Source organism: Salvia miltiorrhiza, chromosome 3 (genome assembly GCF_028751815.1).
Source record: "Salvia miltiorrhiza cultivar Shanhuang (shh) chromosome 3, IMPLAD_Smil_shh, whole genome shotgun sequence".
Taxonomy (NCBI): Eukaryota; Viridiplantae; Streptophyta; class Magnoliopsida; order Lamiales; family Lamiaceae; genus Salvia; species Salvia miltiorrhiza.
Window position 1 is genome coordinate 55,887,012 of NC_080389.1, and position 24,583 is coordinate 55,911,594.

Genomic DNA, 24,583 nt, shown 5'->3' on the forward strand with positions numbered 1-24,583 from the left:
CAATCGGGTCTTTGTTGAACATATTCGTCATTGGCAATAACGATATTCGTTAGAGTATTTTTATACTCTATGTTTTATTGTCATTGTGTAGACTAGCATGAGTGTCTTCTGGAGTTCTTTATGTCGTTTCTACATGAGTTGCTTCTGCAGTCTTAACTTTTGAAGACATATGAGCAATTTATACTTCCGGGATTTTGGAGAGATTTTTGGAGATATACATGAGCCTTCTTATGAATATATATCTACTGGTGCTGCGTTTGCAAGGGAGTCTTCCTTCCTAGGGTTTCTGTGAACCCTAATTTATGCCGCCACAAGTGGACCCTAATATGAGCAGGAACTCAATCCAATATCTTCTAGGGTTTGACTATATATAAAAAACACAGAGGACCTGATGCGACTGTTGATTTTGGTGTTACTCTACTGCTTATTGAGAGTATTTTCGTGGGTATTATTCAGGGCACATGTTTCATGTAAGTGTGTTCTAGTTTGTTGCTTATTTCATCTTATAAGCGTTGTGGGTTGGTTTAATACTTTGATTCCTTGCTCCAGCCTGTTGGAGTAAGTTTATTTGTTGGGTTTAAGTGTTGAATGTGTAGCATTCAAGCTTAGAGAGTGAGTTGTTAATTTGCTCTCAATTATTCATCTTGGTGGAGGTTTGGGAAGATATAGAGGCTAGGGAGAACGAGTCTTCGCGTGTAAGTCATTTGTATATCTTATCATCACTAGTGGATAATTTACCCTGGGCGTGCCCCCCCAGACGTAGGTGTTTTATCACCGAACTGGGTTACCAACTTTGGTATTCTTGTGTTCTTCATATTTTCTGCACGAGTTTCAGTTAGAGTCTCTCTGTTAGTTATAACTTCTGCACGAGTTGCTGCATCAGTTTCTCTGTCAGTTTTAACTTCTGGGTGTGCGAGTTTATATATGTTTGGATAGGCGAAACTTTCAATATCCACTATATGAAGGACCACTGATTTTTGCATGCGAAATCTACATCGGAAAAGCTCCTGGGTATATGTCGAATTATGGACAAAATAGTCGTTCACCAAACGCTGCTCACCAACCTCACGTTCCCTATCACAATACATTTTTCTAGTGGTGGAAGGGGGAGTTCCTAAAATAAGATTGAGACTGTTTAGGAGTATATCATCAATAATGCCATCAATTTGACGATTTTGTTGATAATTAACATCGTTCTTCTCATTCATGTGAAGATGAAGAAGATTTTTTTTATTGATGGACATTTTGGCAATAAAAATGGGTTAACTACTAGATAAGAGCTACTTTCTCCGTCTCAATTCAATATGTCATTTTTCCTTATTTGGACGTTCCATTTCAATAGACCACTTCCTTAAATGTAAAGTTAATAGGAGTGCATAATAAATATCTCCACACAACTTATTATCTGCACTAAATGCTGGTGTGCTCCACACATAATTATCTCTTATTTATATATATTGATAACGCTCAATTAATATTTATCTGACATGTACATCAGTGCATACGTGAACCTTTAACTTTATAGTATATTTGATAAATCTATACTATATTAAAAAGGCAGTTTCCAATTTGAAATAAATTTCAAAATTGAGTGGCAATTTTGTAGTTATAATAAAATTGAAAGTTTATGTTTAAACTATATTTTTCTTTTTATTTTCCATTTCTCTAACTTCTTATTTTGTTGTTTTATTTCTTTCCAAAATTGTGAAATTCGATTAATTATAAAATATTTAATATGCATATCAAATTAAAGGTCGAGACACGAGCTTTAATTTGATATATTTTATATAAATATTTGATTTAAAATGTACAAATTAAATTTGTTTAAATATTTTTTTAATTTCTCTCTCCTCTCTCATCTTTTTGAAAAAATGTATTTTTGATTCTTTTTTATTAGTATTTTTTTATTCTTTTAACTTTTTTTGCTTTTCATAATATCAAATTTTATAATTGTAGATTCTTTTTTATTTTTTATTTTTAATATCCGATTCATTTCTATTTGTTAGAGTCAATGTTGACTCCGACAATGTTGAGACCAATGTTGATAACATTCGTGTTTTCAATGTTGGGTGGAATGTTGATAACATTCATGGTGTCAACATTTCTGGGTTTCAACCAACATTCTGGAGTCTGCCTTGACTCTATACTTTGACTCTCCATTGGTAATTGTATATATTTAATCTTTACCTTCCTTTCACGTTTTCTTAGTCTTTGGTTGTGAAATAACAGTTCTATGCTTGTTGACCACGTTTCTAATAAGTGGATAGGCGGTTATGCATGGTTCAAAGTAGTGGGAAGGCTGTTGCTATTTTTCAGGAATCATGATCTCGTAGCCAACATCCCAAGGCTGGTCGACTAGCAGTTATTGAAGACGGATTGCAGCAGTTATATGAAGGTTCTGGAAGTGGGAAGTGGATGAAACCAACCACGACATGAAGGCCTATAAATGCAGCAAGAAGCTTCAATCATCCTTACGTTTTGGAAGTGCATTATCTGCGACTTAACATTCACTCACAGCCAATTCGTCATTTTCCTGCTGCAAACGTGTCACCGGTTCTTCAAGGATTGCTTTGACGAAGTAGACTTAGGCAGCCAATCTGTAAAGTCTATCTTTGTATCGACGGGACGTCGAGGGCAAGAGTTGAAGTGCAAGGCCATTGGAGCGTAACAGGTTGTTTGCTTTGTCCGATTAACTTTAGTTATTCGGCTGTTTTGGGTTCTGTGTTGTATCAACATTGTAGTACTGAAAGTAGATAGGTTGGTTTATCTTAGGCAGTCATTCTGTAAAGATAGATCTCCAAGAAGATCCAAATCTGTACTTTGTATTGTTGATTCAACATAGTGATTTTAGCCTTGAGGCACTCACGGGTTATTTATAATCCGTGAAAAAAGTATTCCTGTGTGTTTTTTATTTCCGCTGCATGTTGGTTGTAATGTTAGTAACATTCTGTTGATAACATTGCATCCAACATTACTCTTTCCTTTACACAGTTTTACTTTGTTGGTAATTTGGGGCACTAAACTATTTCACTATTTAGTTAAAATTAATTTTTATTATATTTATGAATATGATAATTGAATTAGTATTAATTTTTATATAAATATAAGAAATAAAAAATATTTTTCCGTGTATTGCACGGGATGCAAATGCTAATTTGTATAATGCGGGACTTGTTTATGATTGAATTGAACTTGATCTTAATAGTATAAGCTATGAACTCAATGCTTGCGTGAGTATTTGAGCTTAATTAAGTCTAAAGGAGCTAGTTGAATATACGTAAGTTACTCCCCCGTCCATCAAAAGTATGACACTTTTGGTGGGCACATGTTTTAAGAAAATGATGATGATTTTTACATAATGGAGAAATGATCCCACCAAAATTTGAAATCAATGGTTGAGATTGAATTAATGATGATTGTTTTGTAAATAAATGTGTTTATAAGGATAAAAGATAAGAAAAAGTGGTGAAGTCGTATCTTAAAAAGGAAAATCATACTCTTCGTGGACGGATGAAGTATTAAGGGGGTGTATTGGATTGAGATTCTGTAGGATTTTAAAGGGCTTCGAAAGTCTTGGTGTATTCAATCTAGACTTTTAAAAGTCTTTTAAAATCCAAAGGTATTCAATCCATATTTTTTAAAGTCTTTTAAAATCCAGAGGTATTCAAACTAGATTTTTGAAAGTTTTTTAAAATCAGATTGTATTCAATATTTCATGGATTTTAGCAATTCATGTATTCTGATGGATTTGTCAAAAAAAATACAAAGGACGAAATCCGAGCTTTAGGGGGGTGTATTAGTTCAAGATTTATGTAGATTTTAAAAGTCCGTGGATTTTAAAAGTCTATAGAATTTTCACGGATTCTTCATGATTTTAAATGAATTCCTGCCCGAATTTTTAATGAATTAGCAAGAATTTGACGTGATTTTTCCGAATTTGAAATCCACAAATCCAGCAAGCTCTGGGATTGAACATGTGGTAGAGAGGAACCCAGCGCCCGCTGGGAGTCCATGAGCGCTGGACACCCAGCGAGCGATGGGTTCCAGCGAGCGCTGGCTTTATAGTGCCCAGCCATCGTTGTAGCTCCTCCACCAGCGGTCGCTAGGTGCCAGCCTGCGCTGGCTTCTTCAGCCGCGTCCGCATTTCGCATGATTTCTAATTGCACGGAAGCTCGAGATGCTTGGCTCATTTTGCAGGAACAATGTGAAGGTTCAACCAGTGTTAGAGCAACAAAAATGCGAATGTTGACCACCAAATTTGAGATTTTGAGAATGCGCGATGATGAGACTATCTCTGCATACTATGAAAAACTTTGTGAAATCTCAAATGAAGCTGTTGGACTTGGAGAACCTATTAGCAACGAAAGATTGGTCAGTAAGTTACTGAGATCTCTGCCTGAAAGGTATAACATGAAATTCTCTTCAATTGAAGAAACTGCTGATGTTGCTAATATGCGTGTTGGTGTTCTGGTCAATAAGTTGTTAACTTTTGAGATGAATCTCGAACAGCATAAAGCTGATCATGTGTCCAAAAGTGTGGCTTTTCGTGTTGAAAAGATTCCTGAAAACTCTGAAATTTCTAACTTGTCTGAGTGTACAGATGTTGATCCCGAGGAGGAAGATGATGTTAATCTTGCTATGTTGGTTAAAAATTTTAACAACATGCTGAAATCCTTTAAGAAAGAAAAATCCAAAAATGGTTTTAGGAAACCTTCTGGGATGTCTGCTGGATCTTCATCCAACATCACCAATGTTAAGAAGAATGTTGGAACAACATCTGAAGTAAGAAGTTTTGATCACATTCAATGCAGGGGCTGTCAAGGGATGAGTCACTATGCAAATGAGTGTCCCACAGTTGCAAGAAAAAGGCATTCTGGTCTTACTGCAACTCTTAGTGATGACTCAGATTCTGAGGAGGAAAAAGTTATCCTTATGGCTACAGTTGATGAAGAGGGTTTTATAGACTTTTAAAAGTCTTGAACGAATACACCCAGATTTTCATAGACTTTTAAAAGTCTTGAATGAATACACCCAGATTTTAAAAGTTTGCAAAATCTATTAAAGTCTTGAACTAATACACCAATCTTATACTTGAGATTTCGATGAATTCCTCTAAACTCCGAGTCTATAGATTTCAAAAATCCTTTAAAATCCATGAATTTTTAAAGTCATTTAAAATCCTACATAATCCCAATCCAATTAGTATCTTAGAATAAAGTTCACTGAAAATAGAACATTTGATTCTTTTGAGGGGATGAAAATAATTGATTTGTGGTATGTTGAGTCAATGAAAAGAGATACGCCTGTCAATCCCAACTTCTTCAAGCAATGTCAATGGCGGAAGCAGTAAAGAGTTCGTCAGTTGAACTTGAAATCAGCAAAAGAGAGAAAGAAATGCGGATTGTTGAAATGAGTATGATGGGTCGGGTCGAATAGGGCCGGCTCGGGCTGGATCCACATGCACTGTGCGGATGGATTCGGGATTTAAGTGAGTTTTTGTGAAAGCCCAAAACTCTTGCTATTTCAAAATTTTTGACAAATCTTTCAATATTTACAGTTTGAACCAAAAGCCTAATTCAGTTTCAAAATCCCTAATTTTCACATTTGGGGATTTGACTTCATTGCCTTTTCCCCTCAATTCCCGTCACCAACATCACGCCGCCTCTCGCTCGTCCAGATTTCTCGACGGCCTTCCCTCTCCTCCATGCCCATTGACCTGCTTCTCACCCCCCCTCTGCCGTAGTCCCCCCGCCGCACCCAAAAGGGGACTCGCGAACCGGAGCCGTCGCTGCAGTCCTTTTCGCCCGTGAGGGTTTCTAACTGGACTCGACCGCTTCGACCATGGAGTGATGAGTTTCAGCTGGATGGCCGCTGCCCGTCACCTCCAGATTGCGCAGCGTGAGTTTGCCCCCTCTCACCCCCGGTTGTTTGTGTGTCTGTGTGTGTGGGTGTGCACCTGCAGCTTGATGTGGTGTCTTGGCGGTGGTGCTATTTGCGTGCTTGGGTGCAGGGGTGGTAATTTAATTTGAAATTTCGTGATGGTTTTGGTGTATCTGAAAATTGGTTATGGGTTTCTGAAATTTGTGATGTCTTTATTTTTTTCATGGAAAGAATACTTCTTTCACGCATCAGCGCAACATTGAATTATGATCCAACAGAAACCACTACGCTTCTGTGTTTCTTACAACATTTATTGTTTCAGGATTCTGAGTCTGTTTGTCAAGTTAAATGGAGTTAACAAAGAAGGATGCAGATGGTGAAAAAGTAAGAGATTCACAAGATGGTTCTGTGTTCCTAAACGAAGGGCAGCCTTCTTCGGGCAGCGGCCTACCTCTGGGCATTACCCTGGCAAAGAAGAGTTTTGAAGGAAAAGATGCTTTATCATATGCTAACATTCTCCGTTCTAGGAACAAGTTCGTGGATGCATTTTCTGTTTACGAGAGTCTGCTGGAAAAGGATTGTGAAAATGTTGAAGCTCATATTGGTAAAGGGATTTGCCTGCAAATGCAGAACTTGGGGAGGCTAGCATATGAGAGTTTCTCTGAAGCTGTGAGGCTGGATCCTCAAAATGCCTGTGCTCTTACACATTGCGGTATCTTGTATAAAGATGAGGGTCGACTGGTGGAGGCAGCTGAGGTATGCTTGCACATGCTCTCCATGTCATAGGTCGTTTCTTAAACTTGTCCGAGTGGTTTTCCTTATTCTTCAAAGAAATGCTATTTCACTTCTTAAATGAGATCTCATACTCTGGATTAAACCTCCAGTTTTTCTGCCGGTGAATTACAGACATTATATAGGCTGACAGTTTATGATGAATCCTTAAGAATTTTGAACTTGTACAAGTTGGGTACTCTAATTTGGTCTCAGCCCTGAGGATTTTCTATTTCTCATGGAAGACCTTTTCCATCTCCTACTCCCATCAATGAGCTTTTAAATTTTAATAGCTAAAAGGTCTCATTTCCCTGGTTGGCTTCCGTAAATTTAAATAATATTTTACATAAATACTGCTTCTATTAGGTCATATTTTGCTGTTGTTTTCCCTCACTTATTCTATGTATGCTCATATAGTCATATTAATAAACAACACTTTGCATACGCCAGTGAATCGAAGTACCTTTAGGCTTTAGGAACTGCAATACTATGAATATCTACGGTCCAACTTGTTCCTCTCAATATTTTTTCCTACAGCACATCATTACTTGTGAAAGGTTTGCTTACTATTCTTGAAAGCGAGTTACTTGAGATTTTGATTTTTTCCTTTTTGGTTTCGTATCATTCTCAAACTAAAAATTTGAAAGTATTATGGGAGATGCTGAATACTGTTCTGAGAAGTTGATAATTTATCTGGTCACCCGTTGCTTTGGAACTGGGTCATCATATCTGTTTAGAAGTTTCTTGCATTGCTGTACTTAGCTTGGATTTTCGTTTCTCTTGTTTGGGATTGTACCTTCCATATTTAGTGTGTTTAATTTGGTGCAGATGTATCAGAAAGCTCTAAAGGCTGACCCTTCATACAAGCTTGCAGCAGAATGCTTGGCCATTGTTTTAACAGACCTTGGAACCAGCTTAAAGCTTGCTGGTAATACTCAGGAGGGAATTCAGAAGTATTACGATGCTATCAAAATTGACCCACACTATGCTGTAATTCTACATTTTCCCGACTTTCATAATCTTTTTTGGTTACTTGATTTTCTGTTCTGGCATTTGAGTTTTGATGTGTCAGTTTTCTGCCTGCAGCCTGCTTATTATAACCTCGGAGTCGTCTATTCGGAAATGATGCAATATGACACAGCCCTTAATTGCTACGAGAAAGCTGCAATAGAGAGACCCATGTACGCTGAAGCATATTGCAACATGGGTGTTATCTACAAAAATCGTGGGGATCTGGAGTCAGCAATTGCCTGTTATGAAAGGTGCTCAGTTAATTATTTACTTGTTAGATAAGCTTTCATCACTCTGAATTCTGATGCGATTGTTTATGCTCGTATGTGCAGGTGTCTGACTGTCTCTCCAAACTTTGAGATAGCAAAAAATAACATGGCCATTGCATTAACTGATTTAGGCACAAAGGTTTGGCTTCTTTCTGTTTCAAGTTATGTCTATACAGAAATCCAGAAGACATTCCATTAATCTTTAAACATTTCTATCCCATGGATCAGGAAGAAGGGTGGGTTATGGGTTACCATCTTAAAAATCTCTCTTCTGGATTTGTACCGAGTCTTGCTTTTTCTCAATTAACTTAAATTTTGCAACACAGTTTTATACTTTATGGTTGTTTCAATAAAAAAATGTATTCTAACACCTTATAGTTATTGCATTTACATTCACATTTTTATATTTAAAATACTATAGTTTGTGGAAATGATTTCACCTATCATCTATCTTGGTTTATTGACTCAACATGCTTTTATCTAGGTAAAGTTGGAGGGTGACATCAACCAGGGTGTCTCGTATTATAAGAAAGCTCTGTACTATAATTGGCACTATGCAGATGCCATGTATAACCTCGGTGTTGCTTATGGAGAAATGTTGAAGTTTGATATGGTAATTGAAAATAAAATTCATGGTCCAATATGATACATTTGATTTCAAACATACTCTTCTCATTGGGTGATATTGGAGCTATGGAGCATGTTTCTTGCCTGCCCTTATTTGATGTTTCTTGTAATGTTGACATCCTAATGTACTAGCATGTTTTAGCTTTTTGCTGGCAAGTGGTAATACAGTAGATGAACTTGTCTTGAGGCCACACTTGGAGGATGTCTTGTTTCATGTACTATCTGCCATGCCCTGTTGTCATTATCCTAAGTAAAATCCAACTCATGCAGGCTATTGTATTTTATGAACTGGCCTTCCACTTCAATCCTCATTGTGCAGAGGCTTGCAACAATTTAGGTGTTATTTATAAGGACCGAGACAACCTTGATAAAGCAGTAGAGTGTTACCAGGCAAGTTTGAAGCCGCCAAGTATTTGTGGTGAAATGTATAGTATGTTTCACTTGTTTTTTCTTATGATATCTATTTTAATTTGCAGATGGCATTGTCAATCAAACCAAATTTTTCCCAATCATTGAACAATCTTGGAGTTGTATATACTGTCCAGGTTTGTGCCTTTTTTTTTTGTTTATTATTGTGGTTAGATAAGTTGTAACATTGTTTCTGTGCACAGGGTAAAATGGATGCTGCAGCAAGTATGATTGAGAAAGCTATTGTTGCAAATCCAACTTATGCAGAAGCATACAATAATCTAGGTCCTTCCTTTCACCCTTGCTGTCCATAAAATAAGATTAAAATAAAAGCTCTAGTTTGGTCAATACGACTTTCAGTATCATCATCATGTTAGATGTGTGGCATGTTTCAACTAATTGAGTGGTACCAATATTTAATATATCATTCGAGGATCCTTTAATTAGGAATTACAAATGGATGATTTTGCAGAGCAAACGCTTAGTTGTTGTGACCATTGTTAGAGACATCATTTTTGTTCTTAAGTGGGATTGAATTATCAGATTAAATACTTCTTATGTTTTGTGTGTTCTTTTATTTTCTCACCAACCATATAGTTGCTTGTTGTCCTTTGGATGTGTAGGGGTACTTTATAGAGATGCTGGCAACATATCTCTTGCAGTTGAAGCTTATGAGCAGTGCCTCAAAATAGATCCAGACTCTCGCAATGCAGGCCAGGTAAAGAAATTTTGACACAGTCCCTCATGGATTTCCTTTCTACTATTTCTTGAAACTTGTATTGCCTTGGTCTGCAAGCCTGTAAGTATTATCTGATTTTGCTACATCTTGGGGTTGATTTTTTCCTTTTATCATGTGTCCTTGTGTTTTATATAAGACATCACATAGAATGGGTGTCAAAGAATATAATTGGTGAAAGATTTCAGAAGAATTACCATGAGTCTTTGGTCTGTTGCTGTTTCCTTTTATCATGTGTCCTTGTGTTGTACATAAGACATCACATATAATGGGTCTCAGAGTCTGTAATTGCTGAAAGATTTCAGAAGTATTATGCACCCAAGAGTCTTTGTTCTTGACAAGTTCACAAAATATCTTGAAGATAAGGCTCTTGTCTGTTGAAAAAAAAAGGAGATAAGGCCCTTGTCCAATTTCAACAGAATATTTCTGTCTTTGGGTAATTTTTTTTGTTCTTGCATCTTTAATAATTCATTAGATATTCCTCCTTTGACGTAGGTCTCTGGTTGCAACTCGTAATCTTAATCAGTTTCATATTAGTGACTTTCTGGACCTGAAATTTGCTTTATTATCGTTGCCATTAAGAGATTTGGGTCTATGGAGATTGTTTATTATCTAATTTTTTATCCTACCCTGCAGAATCGGTTGCTTGCAATGAACTATATACATGATGGGACAGATGATAAATTATATGAGGCTCACAGGTTTACATTTTAGCCAGTACATGCTTAATTACTTGCTGGGTATTGAACTGTTGTGCCTTTTAAAACTCTGTTAAGTGACCAAAGTTTTGATGTACTGTTCAGTAACATATGCAGTGATTCCATGCTTTTCACTGTTCCTATCTCTATGCTCGAGTCTGTTCCAGCAAACATGTCATTTGCATAATTTATTACACTTTGTACACTTGCCTTGGAAATTGTAAAATATTCAGGATTAAAATATCATGGTGAACTATTCTGATAGAAAAATATGCAATGGGCGATTAGTATAGGTTTGGAACATTAGAGCAGATAGAAACCTCATTTGGAGATAAGCTTACAGTAAGCTGCTGTAGTTAAATTCTGCTTGTTCCTTGTACTGAATTGTGTAAAGGGACTTCAGACTTGCTCATTTACGGTTTAGTTGGCATATGTCTCAAAAGAATGTTAGGGGTCTACCTTCAATGGAACTTGCTCGTGACATATGCTATTCAATTATTTTTTCTCTGGTGAAAAGGAACCTTCGAAAAAGTAAATACATTTTCTTTCTCTTGAACTTAGAAGAGGGTCACTTTGGAATAAAGAGCAGTGTGGTGGAGATCAGTTGCTTGTGAGTTATGATGATTAGAAAATTGATTCACGAGTAGATATGTTGATGTGCGATTTAGATGATTGCACAAAGGCGCTCCATGCATTCACCACCAGAAGACCAAAAACTGAAAGAAGTTAAGAAGTTCATATGCATCTGATACAGATTGCAAATAAACCTCTCCAGCGTTCATTTCCCTAGACAGACTCAAGTTTTTTTATTTTTATTTTGTAATTTTTTTATTAGCATTAATGGTTGTTTATCCTTTGGTAGCATATCTATGTATTCTTGTAATTTTTAGGTCTGGCATTCTTATACTTTCCAGACTATGTACTTGTGATATTTCTTCACTCAAATGATAACTGTTCAGTATTTGTTTTATGGTGTCCTTATTCAAAATTTAAACTTGCAGGGACTGGGGCAGGCGCTTCATGAGGTTATTCCCACAATATACTTCCTGGGAGAACCATAATGACCCAGAAAGGCCACTTGTCATTGGATATGTGTCTCCAGATTATTTTACTCATTCAGTCTCGTACTTCATTGAAGCGCCACTTATCTATCATGATTATACAACCTATAAGGTTGTTGTTTATTCAGCAGTTGTGAAGGTAAGAAATCTGTTGTAATTCAATAGGTAAGTGATTTGTCTTCAAAATGTTTCTAGAATATTATTGATAAAAAATTATCTCCCTTTTATTGTGCGACAGGCAGATGCAAAAACAAACAGATTTAGAGATAGAGTTATAAAACATGGTGGAACATGGAGGGATATTTATGGGATTGATGAGAAAAAAGTTGCAAGTATGGTTAGAGAAGATCAAATTGATATCCTTGTTGAGCTTACTGGTCATACTGCAAATAACAAGTTAGGAATGATGGCTTGCAGGCCTGCACCTGTTCAGGTATTCTTTTTGTACAAGCTTGCTATCTTTGCACATCAATGGGTCACATACTTGGTGTTTGCCAGTTTCTTTCTCTCTTCTTTGGGAAGTATTACATTGGGTATTTAAGTTGGAATCTGCCCAACAGGCAGGTACCTTATTCAATTTAATAATTCTGTTGGTTGACTATATTATTATGTTTTTTTTTTTTTTTTAAAATTCTTTTTTGTCCTCTGCTGAATTCCTACGTACTCTGAAAAGTAGGTTCTGGCCCATGACCTTTCAAAAAACTATCAACTTGGACTCTGAACTATTGCAAACCATTTTGGGTTGACTCACTTTTTAGCCCTTCTACACCAAGTTGTTCCTTATTTATATGTATTGTGGAAATTTTACCTATTATGAATCATAATTTATGATCTAAAGCACAAGAAGCTCAGACTACCTTAGATTAAATGAAAAACAGAATATCAGAGTATGATAGGCAATCCACTTCACTAGTTCTTGTAGTGTCATCTGATGAGTATTTTGGCTTTGTAGGTGACATGGATTGGCTACCCTAATACTACTGGTTTACCTACCATTGATTACAGGATAACTGATGCGCTGGCTGATCCACCTGATACAAAACAAAAGTAAATTTCAAAATTTTCAACCATTGTAACCATGAGAGTTGAGTTGTTTATTTAGCTCAAATATAAATTGATTTTTCTATCAATGACAGGCATGTTGAAGAGTTAGTCCGATTACCTGACTCATTTCTGTGCTACACTCCTTCTCCAGAAGCAGGTCCAGTGTGTCCAACACCTGCACTATCTAATGGCTTTGTTACTTTTGGTAGCTTTAACAATCTGGCAAAGGTAATGAGGACAAATAATATTATTTGACACTTAGCATTAATATTATGTCATTGAATATTTCAATCAAAACAGATAACACCTAAAGTGCTACAAGTCTGGGCAAGAATTCTATGTGGTGTTCCAAATTCTCGGCTCATTGTGAAGTGCAAGCCTTTTTGCTGTGAAAGTGTAAGACAACAGTTTCTTTCAGCATTGGAGAAGTTGGGATTGGAATCACTGCGTGTTGATCTTCTACCTCTAATTCTTCTCAACCATGATCATATGCAAGCATATTCTTTAATGGACATAAGGTGATACCATTTATTCATACTAAAATGAACTAGTTGGGTTACCTTAATTCAGTTTGGAACAGTTGGTAAACAACATTTTCATGCTGGCAGTTCTAAGCTTTTAATATTTTACTCCGGGTTAATTGCTAGTCCTAAGTTATACGAGTATTAGATTGTGATTATTGATACTCTATCTACCTGAAGTAAATCAAATATACTCTATTGTTTGCACAGTAGAAACTTCTCAAGGTTGATGTGATGCTTTTCATATATTTCAGCTTGGATACATTTCCATATGCTGGGACAACTACCACATGCGAGTCTCTATACATGGGAGTCCCATGTGTTGCTATGAGAGGCTCAGTGCATGCTCATAATGTTGGCGTCAGTCTTCTGCAAACTGTTGGTATGTATTCTTTTATTCATGCATTATTAAATTAGGGCCAGGCTTCAATTAGGTTGAGGTTCTAGAATCTTTAATGTCGGGCTTGCACACCTGTACTAGGTAATAGTATTACAATATTTTGAATCCAATATGTGCAATTTTTTATATATATAGTGAGAAACTATGTAAACACCAACATTCTCTGATAATCCATACAAAAAAGTGAACTACAAACCTAATATAGGAATTTTTTAAGCTGTCACAAGTAGATCTCTTTTGACAGGCTTCATAATTCTATTCAGAGTATTTCTGAAGATTTCTGACTGTTATGAGTTATTGACTTAAGATGCCCTGTTTTGTTATCTATTTACAAAAGCTAGTTCCTTACATCTAAATAGATAACAAAAAGGGCATCTTAAGTCAATAACTCAACAGTCAGAAATCCTCTGAATAGAATTATGAAGCCTGTCAAAAGAGATCTACTTGTGACCAGTGGCGTAGCGGGGGGGGGGGGGGGGGGGGGGGGGGGGGAAGCCCCCTCCCAAATTTTGAGGTTTTTTTTTTAATTTTTAATATATATGTTTATATTATAAAAGAAATTTGTTTTACAAAAGTTGATTAGCTTGTTATATTCTTCCATTTATAATTAATTTAAGGATAATTGCGTTATTTAAAACTATATAATCTATAAAAATATTATACATTATAATCACTATTATGCTTGTCTTTTAATAGAAAATGCCTAAAATGGATGGAATGCCCAAAAAAAAATTGTTTGCTATTATTACTATGCTTGTCTTTTATTATTATCGATTCTAGCTTGTAATTTATTGAAAATATATAATTTATGAAAATATTGTTCGTTATTATTGTTATTATGTTTGTCTATTAATAAAAAATGCCTAAAATGTACGAAATGAAAAAAAAAGTTTGTAATGTATTGAAATTAATTTTTAATATATTAAAACTATATAGTATATGAAAATGTTGTTCTTTATAATTAATATTATGCTCGTCTTTTAATAAAAAATGCTTTAAAAATACAGAATGTCCCCAAAAAATTTGTAATGTATTGGATCTAATTTGTTATATATTTAAATTATATAATCTATGAAAATGTTGTTATTTATTACTATTATGCTTGTCTTTTAATAAAATAATGCCTTAAATATACGAAATGTCCAAAAAAAAAAAATTTCTGGCTCCCAAATTAATTCCTGGCTCCGCCACTGCTTGTGACAGCTTAGAAAATTCCTATATTAGGTTTGTAGTTCACTTTTTTGTATGGATTATCACTGAATGTTGGTGTTTACATAGTTTCTCACTATATATATAAAAAATTGCACATATTGGATTCAAAATATTGTAATACTATTATCTAGTACAGGTCTGATGAAACATAAACTATGACCTAGCTATGTGATGAACTAATTCATTTCTTTACAGGTTTGAACAACCTGGTTGCCAAGAATGAAGATGAATATGTTGAACTGGCTGTGCAGTTGGCCTCCGATATTACTGCCCTCTCGAATTTGAGAATGAGGCTGCGAGATCTCATGGTTAAATCTCCCCTTTGTGATGGATCTAAATTTACTCGGGGGCTTGAGTCGGCATACAGAAATATGTGGTATCGATACTGCAAAGGTGATGTGCCGTCCTTGAGGCGAATGGAACTGCAATCTCAACAGCCACATCAGCTCCATTCGCAACAGGTTGGCCCAGAAGAGCTGGCTGTAAAATTTTCTGAACCTGACAAGTTGGACACGTCTAGAGATGCCCTCCAAGCAACCGTCAAGGCAAATGGTTTTAAAGTGGGGCAGTGTTCCTCGATCAATACTTCACATGGAGAGGAAAATGGGTTGCTTTCAAATCAGAATTGTAGTTCGGGGAAATTTGGTTGAGTTCTTGGTTTGAAAAAGAATGATTGATCGAGAATGGAGTCAAGTATATGAGGAGGTTTGTATTAGCCAATGGCTAGTTTCTATAGGTGATTGGAGCCCCCTTGTACCATAATATTTATGGGGCTTTTATACGGTAGGATTCGCGGTGGCAGCATTTGGCGATGCCTGCAGCACGTGAGCTGATTGTTTTCGAACTAGTCTAGGATGCAATCAACTATTTGTTTGGTGAAAAGATGTAATCTAGCTGAGAAACATAAAATGGTAGTGCTATGTGCTTTGTATCAAAGAATGTTGTCAATTTTCCCCCATACTTGCTGATTATAAATGGGGTTTTTGCAATATATAGGATTATTGTTGCATTTGTTTCTGCAGGTAAACTTAAATTGGTCGACTACAACTGCTCTCATTTTGATCTACAATTTCAAGGATGAACATCGGGGGTATCTGCACCTTCAATTAACCTATAAATTGCGCAGTTGGCGTACTCATTCATCCAAGTTGGCCACTTCAATCAAAATTGATTAACCAGTATCAATGAACATAATGGAGAGAGTGAGAGGGAGATCTTAGCATCTTGCTAGTAGACATTCTCTTTGAATATATGATTCATGTATACAACTTGAGAGCACATTAAATAAGGAGATAAATTTCACCATCCATACTCTTAACGTACATTCCAAAGACCAAAACCAGTGAGTAAACGGCAACACCAACGAATAAAAATAGGGGAAATGGAATTTTGGCTATAACTGGAATAACCATCAAGAAGCGATAGCACCAGCTAACATTTGATCCCAACAAAATAAATAGATAAAATTAAAAGTGCATTAAGTTTCTTTTAATTGACTATAATCCATGCAAACACGCCATTCTAGTTGCAATTAATTGATGATTATGACTAGCTATTACACTAATCCCACCTTTGTTACACAGTGCTACATAAGATGGAGAATACATGCATTCACCTCTTTCAATCAACATCTTGTGCAAATGTTTTGGCAATTGCTTCACCTCAACAATATTCACGTCTGCTTCAACTCTTATGGATGTGATTCGTAAACGGCTCCTTTTCATTTAATAAAATTTAATTCACTTCATACGAGTCTAATTAAGTAGACGAGACAATTCATAAGAGTAAGTAAATTGCAAAGTAATGAAAAAAAAATATATTATACATTATATGAAACTACGTTCATTAAATTATTTAAACATGCATGCATATCAAGGTTCATTAATGAACTCTTCAAATAAAATCAACTTCTAATATTATCATTTCATATTAATATATTATATCTTTGATACCGGATCTGTATATATATATCCAACTCAAAACAAAATTTCGTTTTACATGATCACAATTAAACACCCTCCAGTTTCGTTCTCACGTAACTCCCTCACTATGTATAAAGCCACAAATTAAAAATCAGCATAGTCCAGCTCCAAAAACTGCACTTACAAACATATAATTAAATTAATCCTACCTAAATTAAACAAATTAAATAATTCAAATAAAATCCTTTTGATGATGAGGTTGAGGTCGTCCAGTAGTGGGAAATACAAACACGGAATCGACACACAGTCCACCTTTAGTGTGTGTACAGTCAATCTGAGTCATAGAGAAGTTGAGCGACGTGGGAGTGTTGGAATCTTGGACCACGAAATCTCCGACGTGATGGTACACCCATTCCGATCTGGGTTGTTGGTTGAAGAAACGCTCCGATTTGGCGTGGCCGGAATTTGATGATTCTAACTGAAAAGTGACTGGCTTCACATCCCAGCCGTGAATCTTTTCCGCGATTCGTCCGCCGTAGGAGGGGCGGCCGATGCGCAGGCGGAAGAAGAGACTGTAGGCGCCGACGGGGAATTCCAACTCGAGGCTGCCTGCTATTTCTAGCCACCATGTTTGATGGAGATAAGCAACGCAGCCGAACCTATATATATGCATTATCACTTGTAAAACCGATCACAACATGTCACCTCATCAAACACACAAAATCGAAGCTCTTGCTACTAACATCAATTGGATTTTCCTCTTAAATTTCTGAGGATTTACTATCACTTTTTTTTAACCGCAATTATGAAGAAATTTGGACATAAAAAGATTCTTATCTCATGTGTATAAAATCAATAAAATCTATAGTGGGTGTTGCTATGGGGAGAATTATATTTTTTTGTAAGAACATGAGAATAATGTATTTTTCTATAAAATTAATGAATTCAAAAAAAAAAATCTCTTTCAGGATTCAAATTCAAATGTTGCATGATGCATATGATAATGGTTCTTCGTTCTCATTTTATTTAAGCGTCCTCATTTGAACATTTCCATAGATATTACATAGCTAGGAAGATCTTAGCTAATAGTGAGAACAACTATTTTCGTGAGAAATTAGAATAACGAATAAGTCAATATATAAGATTAAGTCAGCTGCTTGTAATGCATGAATAACCGTAATTCAGTTGATTGGTGAAATTTTCGGCCCCTCTAGGATTTAAACCAATGTTTGAATGGTTATTCGTTCATTACAAGTAACTTATTCAACTTTACATACTAATTTATTCATATAAATTCTCATTCTAACGAAAGATAGCATTCTCACTGGATCCTTTCTCTATAGGAAGAGCTTAATAAGAACCACTATACAATAAGAACGAAAAACTATTTTCAGTCATTTGATTATCAAGAGCTACGATGGATGTGTCATTTTGTTGGATGAGTATATCACTTAGGATCCAATCCTAGAGGGAGTATTTTATTGGGTTAAGTATCAAATAAGCCCTTAACGTGGAAACTCTTATTACATTGCGGACCCTATGGCAAATGGGGTATCAAATAAACCCCTATCGTAATTAATTTTGAACAATTAAGCCCCCCGACTTAACGGAGAGTTAACACCGTTAACTTTCTTTTATTTTTTTAACGAGCAAATCGTCGAACATCCGGTAGGCGCGGCTGGACGGCTGGTGCACCGACATCACCACCGTTTTCCCCCTCGCCGCGAGGCCCCCCAGCGCCGCCATGAGGCGGTAGGCCGCCGTGGCGTCGAGCCTCGACGTCGGCTCGTCGAGGACCAGCAGGCTGGGGTCCAACAGCATCTCGTGCGCGATGCTCACCCGCTTCCGCTCCCCGCCGGAGACACCGCGCACGAAGCTGTTCCCAATGATTGTGTCCGCGCACCGCCCCAGCCCCAGCTCAGCGATCGTCGCTTCCCCTTCGCCTCCAGTTTCGACCTCCGGTAACAAGAGCAAAAGTCATCGACGCTCTCCCTCTCTATTCCCGACTTTCTCTCTCACCTCTCCTAACAGATCGAAACAGGGGGTTAAGGCCGAAAATAGCCGGTAACCTTGCCGAAAATCGCGTGGTTGGGCCTCTCCTTCGCCTCCAGTTTTGACCTCCGGCAACAAGAGAAAAAGTCGTCAACGCTCTCCCTCTCTCTTCCCGACTTTCTTTCTCACCTCTCCTAACAGATCAAAACAGGGGGTCAAGGCCGAAAATAGCCGGTAACCTCGCCGAAAATCACGTGGCTGGGCCTCCCCTTCGCCTCCAGTTTTGACCTCCGGCAACAAGAGCAAAAGTCGTCGCCGCTCTCCCTCTCTCTTCCCGACTCTCTCTCTCTCTCACCTCTCCTAACGGATCGAAATAGGGGGTTAAGGCCGAAAATAACCGGTAACCTCGCCGGAAATCGCGTGGCTGGGCCTCCCATTCGCCTCCAGTTTCGACCTCCGGCAACAAGAGCAAAAGTCGTTGCCGCTCTCCCTCTCTCTTTCCGACTCTCTCTCTCACCTCTCCTAACAGATCGAAACAGGGGGTCAAGGCCGAAAATAGCCGGTAACCTCGCCGGAAATCGCGTGGCTGGGGAAGGAGAGAAGAGAGCCACAAAATAAAATTAAACGGCTGATAAGTGGACGTTAGGTCTAAGGGTGTAATTGTTCAAAATTAATTACGATAGGGGTTTATTTGATACCCCTTTTGTCATAGGGTCGGCAATGTAATAAAGGTTTCCACGTTAAGGGCTTATTTGATACTTAACCCTATTTTATTTTTTATTTTTTAAAGTGCATTAATTTTAACGACGGATGTATCATTATAATTGTTCTCACATTTTCACAAAAAATGTAGTTCTCACTAAAACCACATCATATATAATGAACGGGGTATACTTTTCATGAACGGATGGACTATTTAAATTTTGAATTTTGGACCTAGTTGTAAATTAGACTCAATTTTAAAAATCAGTCAATTACATTTAAATTGAACCTAGTTGAAAATTAGAACATATTTGAATTTACTGTGTAAATGTCTGAATTCTAAAAATTAAAATGTATGCTCCTTATGGAATTCGAACCCAGGACTTTGAATTCATCCAACAAAGATTAATCAATCATAGATTTTGATGATCTAGGAACTGAAAATGGTTCATAGTTTATTTGAGCCATTTTCGTCTGAGTTCGCGCGAATCCTGGAGGGGGCAAGTTGTTTAACATATTAAATAGATCCGCCTGTTCATGAGTTTTATTGATTTATTCGGAGAATTTATTGATATAATCATTATTCTCCATTATCTCAATATATAACATTTTCCATCGAACCACACCCTATGCTATTTTTCTTGAGAAATGAGAATAATGAATAAGCCAGTATATAGTGTTGAATAACGATATTCGATTAATTGATAAAATTTTCGTAGACATCTATATCTTTTAAACTATATCATTAGGTATTCATCTTGGATGCCTCCATATATATCATTATGCTACTGTATGACTAGCTGAGTAGTGCAGGCATCCAACTTATCATTTAGTACATTAACTATTCAAGTCATGTAGTTACTCAGTCTACCTCAACATTAATTTGAGGGCAATTGACAATCATATGAAAATCAAAATTATAGAAAATTCGTGTATTTTGATGCATAAATTTTAATTAATATACAAAACTAAAATTTAATGAAAATTTATGTATTTAGGCGCAATAACCCCTACGTATGATTACAATTTAAAATTTTAGATACAAAAGGATTATTCTCTTAATTATGATAAATAAAATATCTCTCTCTACATATACTGTTTTGACTAGCATATCATTCAAATCGTTTAAATGTATATGGATCGATAGATGTATGTGTTAGAGAAAAGGTTTTGCATGTGGAAATAATTATTGTTGTGTAAATTAAACATAATTATCTAATCTTTTTATTCTTCATATATCCTCATATATATGTTAATTATATCTCACTTGTACTTAAATAGTATGATCAAACACATGCATGATAGAAACACGCAATGTAGGAGAGGATCAGAGTCAGCAACCTTGCACCAACTATATTCACTTCTCTTTACATATGAGTTGACACATAAATAATGCTGAATACCAATTACTGGATATAATTTTATTTTTCCAGATAGTTTACTGCTAAAAAAATCCAAACCGTTGCAAGTTTTTTTGCAATTAAATTAATTGATTAAAAACTAACTATATTTTCCGAATTGAATGAAGTCTCTGTCAATATAAATTAGTGAGTACGTATCGAAATTTTGAAGGCAAGAAATATTTTGTGTTTTTTGAAATTATATTTGGACATGAAATGGAATATATAATTAATTCTAACCTTGATTCATTGGTAGAGACGTGGGTCCAGTATCTGCGATCATCTATGCCTGTAATTTTCATGGCTTTCCATGAAATAGCCACACTAATTCCTCCTCTCCTTTTGTCCAACCAAACTTCCTATATATAGTTTATAAAAAGGCACGTGAAACACGACGCTTCTCTCTGTAAAAGTAGAAGTAGAAGTAGAAGTGAAGTACCTTAGTGTGGGAGGCAAAGAGGAAGGGAGTGGCGAACCTCTTATAGATGTCCTTCTTGGTGAGAGCGGCGGCGGCGGCGGACCCAAACACCTTCTTTAGAAGAATCTCGTGATTTTCAGGCAATTTGGATTCCCAAACACTATCAGATAAAGAAGCTCGGTGAAAAGTTGTGTTCACACGTGCCACCCTACAGATTTCCGATGCCTCCATACGTGACAGAACACACGCAACACAGCTCTCCGGTAGCTCTCCCAGACCCCTGCCGCCGCCGCCGCCGCCTTCGATGCCAGAAAAACCAGCCCCCATAAACATATAGTATCGGAAGATCACCCAACAATTTAATTTAGGTCTAATCAATCGAGAGAGAGAGAGAGAGACAGAAATGAGAAATGTTAAGTAGTAGTGAAGTGACCCGGGTTCGATCCCTCTTGGGAGCGAATTGGAGATGGGAGATATAAGGTGGATCTTGGTGAATGGAGAGATAAGGTGGTTCTTGGAGTGGATGGGGGAAACTAATTACTAACATCTAACATGACTTTGCCCGATCAAAAAAAAAAAAAAAAAAAAAAAAAAGTGGATGTGGTATTTGTGCTTTTGGGAATACAAAGCCTCTTTTTGTATTGTGATATTAATTAATTATAAGCGCGCGGGTGATATGAAGTTGGTGTGACCCAACTTTATTTTTTGTATTTATACGTAGCTCTTATATACGTGCATGTGTATATATATATGCAGTTGAATATTAGATAGGGGTCGGTGTGGATCTCCATATTTATGACAACTTGTTATACTGTGCGCCTTATTGCAACATTTTTAAGGGCTACAGACACATGTATGTGTGTGTGAGAGAGAGCGTTGAACTGTGAAGGAACCAAATCCTCACGGTAGTTGAAGAAAATCTTCCTTGCCAATTTGTCTAAGGTTGTCACAAGATTAGATATAAAAATATATATAGAGAGGGAGGATCATGTCAGAACTCTTAACTTTTTGTGAGAACTAACCATTTGTAGCCTTGGAATTTTTTCATCCAACGGCTCACATTTCACTGTTTCATTATTTTGTGTATACCACTCTTAATTTATTATAATTTTTAATTATATTTTCTTTAATTTTAAATTATTATGTTTTAATATTATAAAAGGATAATTAACAAGGGTTCACTCATCCAATTAGTGTTTATAATTTATTATTATTATTATTGGGATCCTCCATTCCTCTATTTTGTGTGTACGCACACATACATTTATCATTTCATTCCAAATTTCTGAGGTCTTGAAAAAATTTAATTAATTCATAAACTGATGTCTTAACTAAAAAAAAATGCTATGGTTGTTATTTTTGCAACTATTCCCACGTTACATTTGCTTGATATATTTTTACGTTGTGAAGATCCAACCGACATAGTTGGACTAATTTAAAATTATTAAAAAATAAATATACGTTAAGTGATGTCTAGCTTAACTATATACTTATAAATTTATGTCGAATTTATAATTACGTATACCCAAATTTCGCGGCTCCCTTAAAACAATTAACCTTTTAAGAATAAGTATTAAGAAGTAAAAAAGTGATCAGCATGTCTGCCACAGCCACAAATTCTTGGGGTACGTAAACTGCTTTGCTGGCTCATCTTGGGCTTAATGATTAATATATAAAATTATCAACTCTTCCATGTGCCGACTAACGTGGTGTTTAATTAAGAAAAAATATTGTCATCACATTAATACAAGTATTTGTCATACCTAGCTATTATTCAACTTTATTGTAGAAAAAATATTGTCATCACATTAATACAAGTATTTGTCATACCTAGCTATTATTCAACTTTATTGTAGAAAAAATATTGTCATCACATTAATACAAGTATTTGTCATACCTAGCTATTATTTAACTTTATTGTATCAGTCCGAATCGATAGCTTATATTAATTGATAATTGTGACATGACCTTGATAACGATATCGCGTTGATGAGCTAATTTAAAATAATGTGCCATGCTATTCATGCACGTTGTTTAGGAATACAAAATTAATGATTGATTGTCTTGACTTTGATTTCATTTATTTGTTTATAATAATTTCCAACCGATGCGACATCATCGATACGTGAAGTCTTAACAAATTCGACTAAATGTGAAAGCGATCTGAGATTTTTTTTAATAACACTATAAAACCTAATATACTAGTATTAATTATTTGTTCTAGGCCTCGGTTTCTGAAATTGGTTAATTGGGTTATTGTCTTGTAGACCATGGTGTAAGATGATTATCAAATCGATCAAATTAAGCTAATCAACTAGAGATTTACTTATTTGATATCAGCTATGTATACAGCTTGATTATATTTACCAACTAATCCAGCGTTTGAATATAAATGTTAAAAATGAAAGTTATAATTCTCATTTTCAAATTCTGTAACATATAGTTTTCATTTTCAAATTTCGTAACATATAGTTTTCTTTTTAAAAAAATACTAAAAGTTACAATCATATTTTAACAATTAGGTCAATACTATTGTGGGGTGTGTGTGTTGTGTGATTTTTTTTTTGATCAATCAAAATTTTATTCAAGAAAAGGAACCTGGTACCAGAAGTACCAAACAACATCAAGCCAGAGGTGAATACTCATTAGAGCACCACATGGAAAAAGGTACATTTGACTCCACGATGTGATACAACTTATTCCAACTCCACATCCTACCTTTGATATCATTAACAAGAGAGAGCACTCCCCAATTCTTGTTCTCCCATCTACTATCGTTCATATATGATTTAAAATCTTAATTTGACGGATATGATTTAAAATTTACCAAAATATTTTTTGTTCAATTTTAGTATATTCTTGTCCGTTTTTATTGAAGAAGGGTACATTAGCTAGTAATGTGATTTGATATAATATAATGCGTCAGAAATAATGATATAATTGAATCCCTTAATTACCGCATTTAATATCTCCTAATTTTAACTTTCATTCTTCTCACTTCTCTTAGCTTCATAGTAATTACCGTCAGAAAGGTATAATGCCTTTTTACATGATCTCTCTTTCATTATTTGCAACCATTATGGAACACTCCATTGTAGAAGGTGAACAAGCTTTTCTTTGTTCACTGATCTTACAGAACATTACTGTGTCACTTGACGAACATTTGCGCTTTAGTGGGCCGGGGCTTCGAAGAAGGTGTTCTTGACGAACATGTTATATTGTTCATTTGATTTTTATTGTTTATGTCGTTTTGCTTATATTAGAATTGTTGTCTTCGTATTATAATTTTTAAAAAGATCTTCTGAATATTGCAGCTACATTGTGGAGGAATCAAATGCTGGAGAAACCAAGAAAGCATCGTGAGTTTATGATCCCTAGGAGTTCTAGGATTTCTATATTTTTTTTTGTTACAACAGTCATATTAATGAGTATGATATGTATTTTTGATGAACAATAGATAAGTGCGGAAGTGAGGAACCTATTAATGTTGACATAGTTATATTTCTGTTAA

The 24,583-nt window shown here is 35.8% G+C and overlaps 2 protein-coding genes across 2 annotated transcripts; one reads left to right on the top strand and one right to left on the bottom strand.

Moving 5' to 3' along the window:
- The first annotated feature begins 5,560 nt into the window (after nucleotides 1-5,560).
- On the top strand, nucleotides 5,561-15,647 carry LOC131014563 (probable UDP-N-acetylglucosamine--peptide N-acetylglucosaminyltransferase SPINDLY). The gene is made up of 18 exons (XM_057942575.1): nucleotides 5,561-5,898; nucleotides 6,203-6,636; nucleotides 7,480-7,641; nucleotides 7,738-7,913; nucleotides 7,995-8,070; nucleotides 8,416-8,544; nucleotides 8,829-8,948; nucleotides 9,035-9,103; nucleotides 9,170-9,251; nucleotides 9,590-9,684; nucleotides 10,339-10,403; nucleotides 11,402-11,600; nucleotides 11,700-11,894; nucleotides 12,414-12,508; nucleotides 12,598-12,733; nucleotides 12,806-13,023; nucleotides 13,281-13,408; nucleotides 14,834-15,647. Exons 2-18 carry the CDS (start codon nucleotides 6,229-6,231, stop codon nucleotides 15,286-15,288), a joined length of 2,808 nt encoding a protein of 935 aa, XP_057798558.1. The 5' UTR covers nucleotides 5,561-5,898; nucleotides 6,203-6,228; the 3' UTR covers nucleotides 15,289-15,647.
- Nucleotides 15,648-16,483: 836 nt separating this feature from the next.
- Nucleotides 16,484-21,492, bottom strand: LOC131014564 (F-box protein PP2-A13-like). The gene is made up of 3 exons (XM_057942576.1): nucleotides 21,094-21,492; nucleotides 20,895-21,013; nucleotides 16,484-17,219 (listed from the first exon to the last, which is right to left on the bottom strand). Exons 1-3 carry the CDS (start codon nucleotides 21,403-21,405, stop codon nucleotides 16,793-16,795), a joined length of 858 nt encoding a protein of 285 aa, XP_057798559.1. The 5' UTR covers nucleotides 21,406-21,492; the 3' UTR covers nucleotides 16,484-16,792.
- Between the last annotated feature and the right edge of the window lie 3,091 nt (nucleotides 21,493-24,583).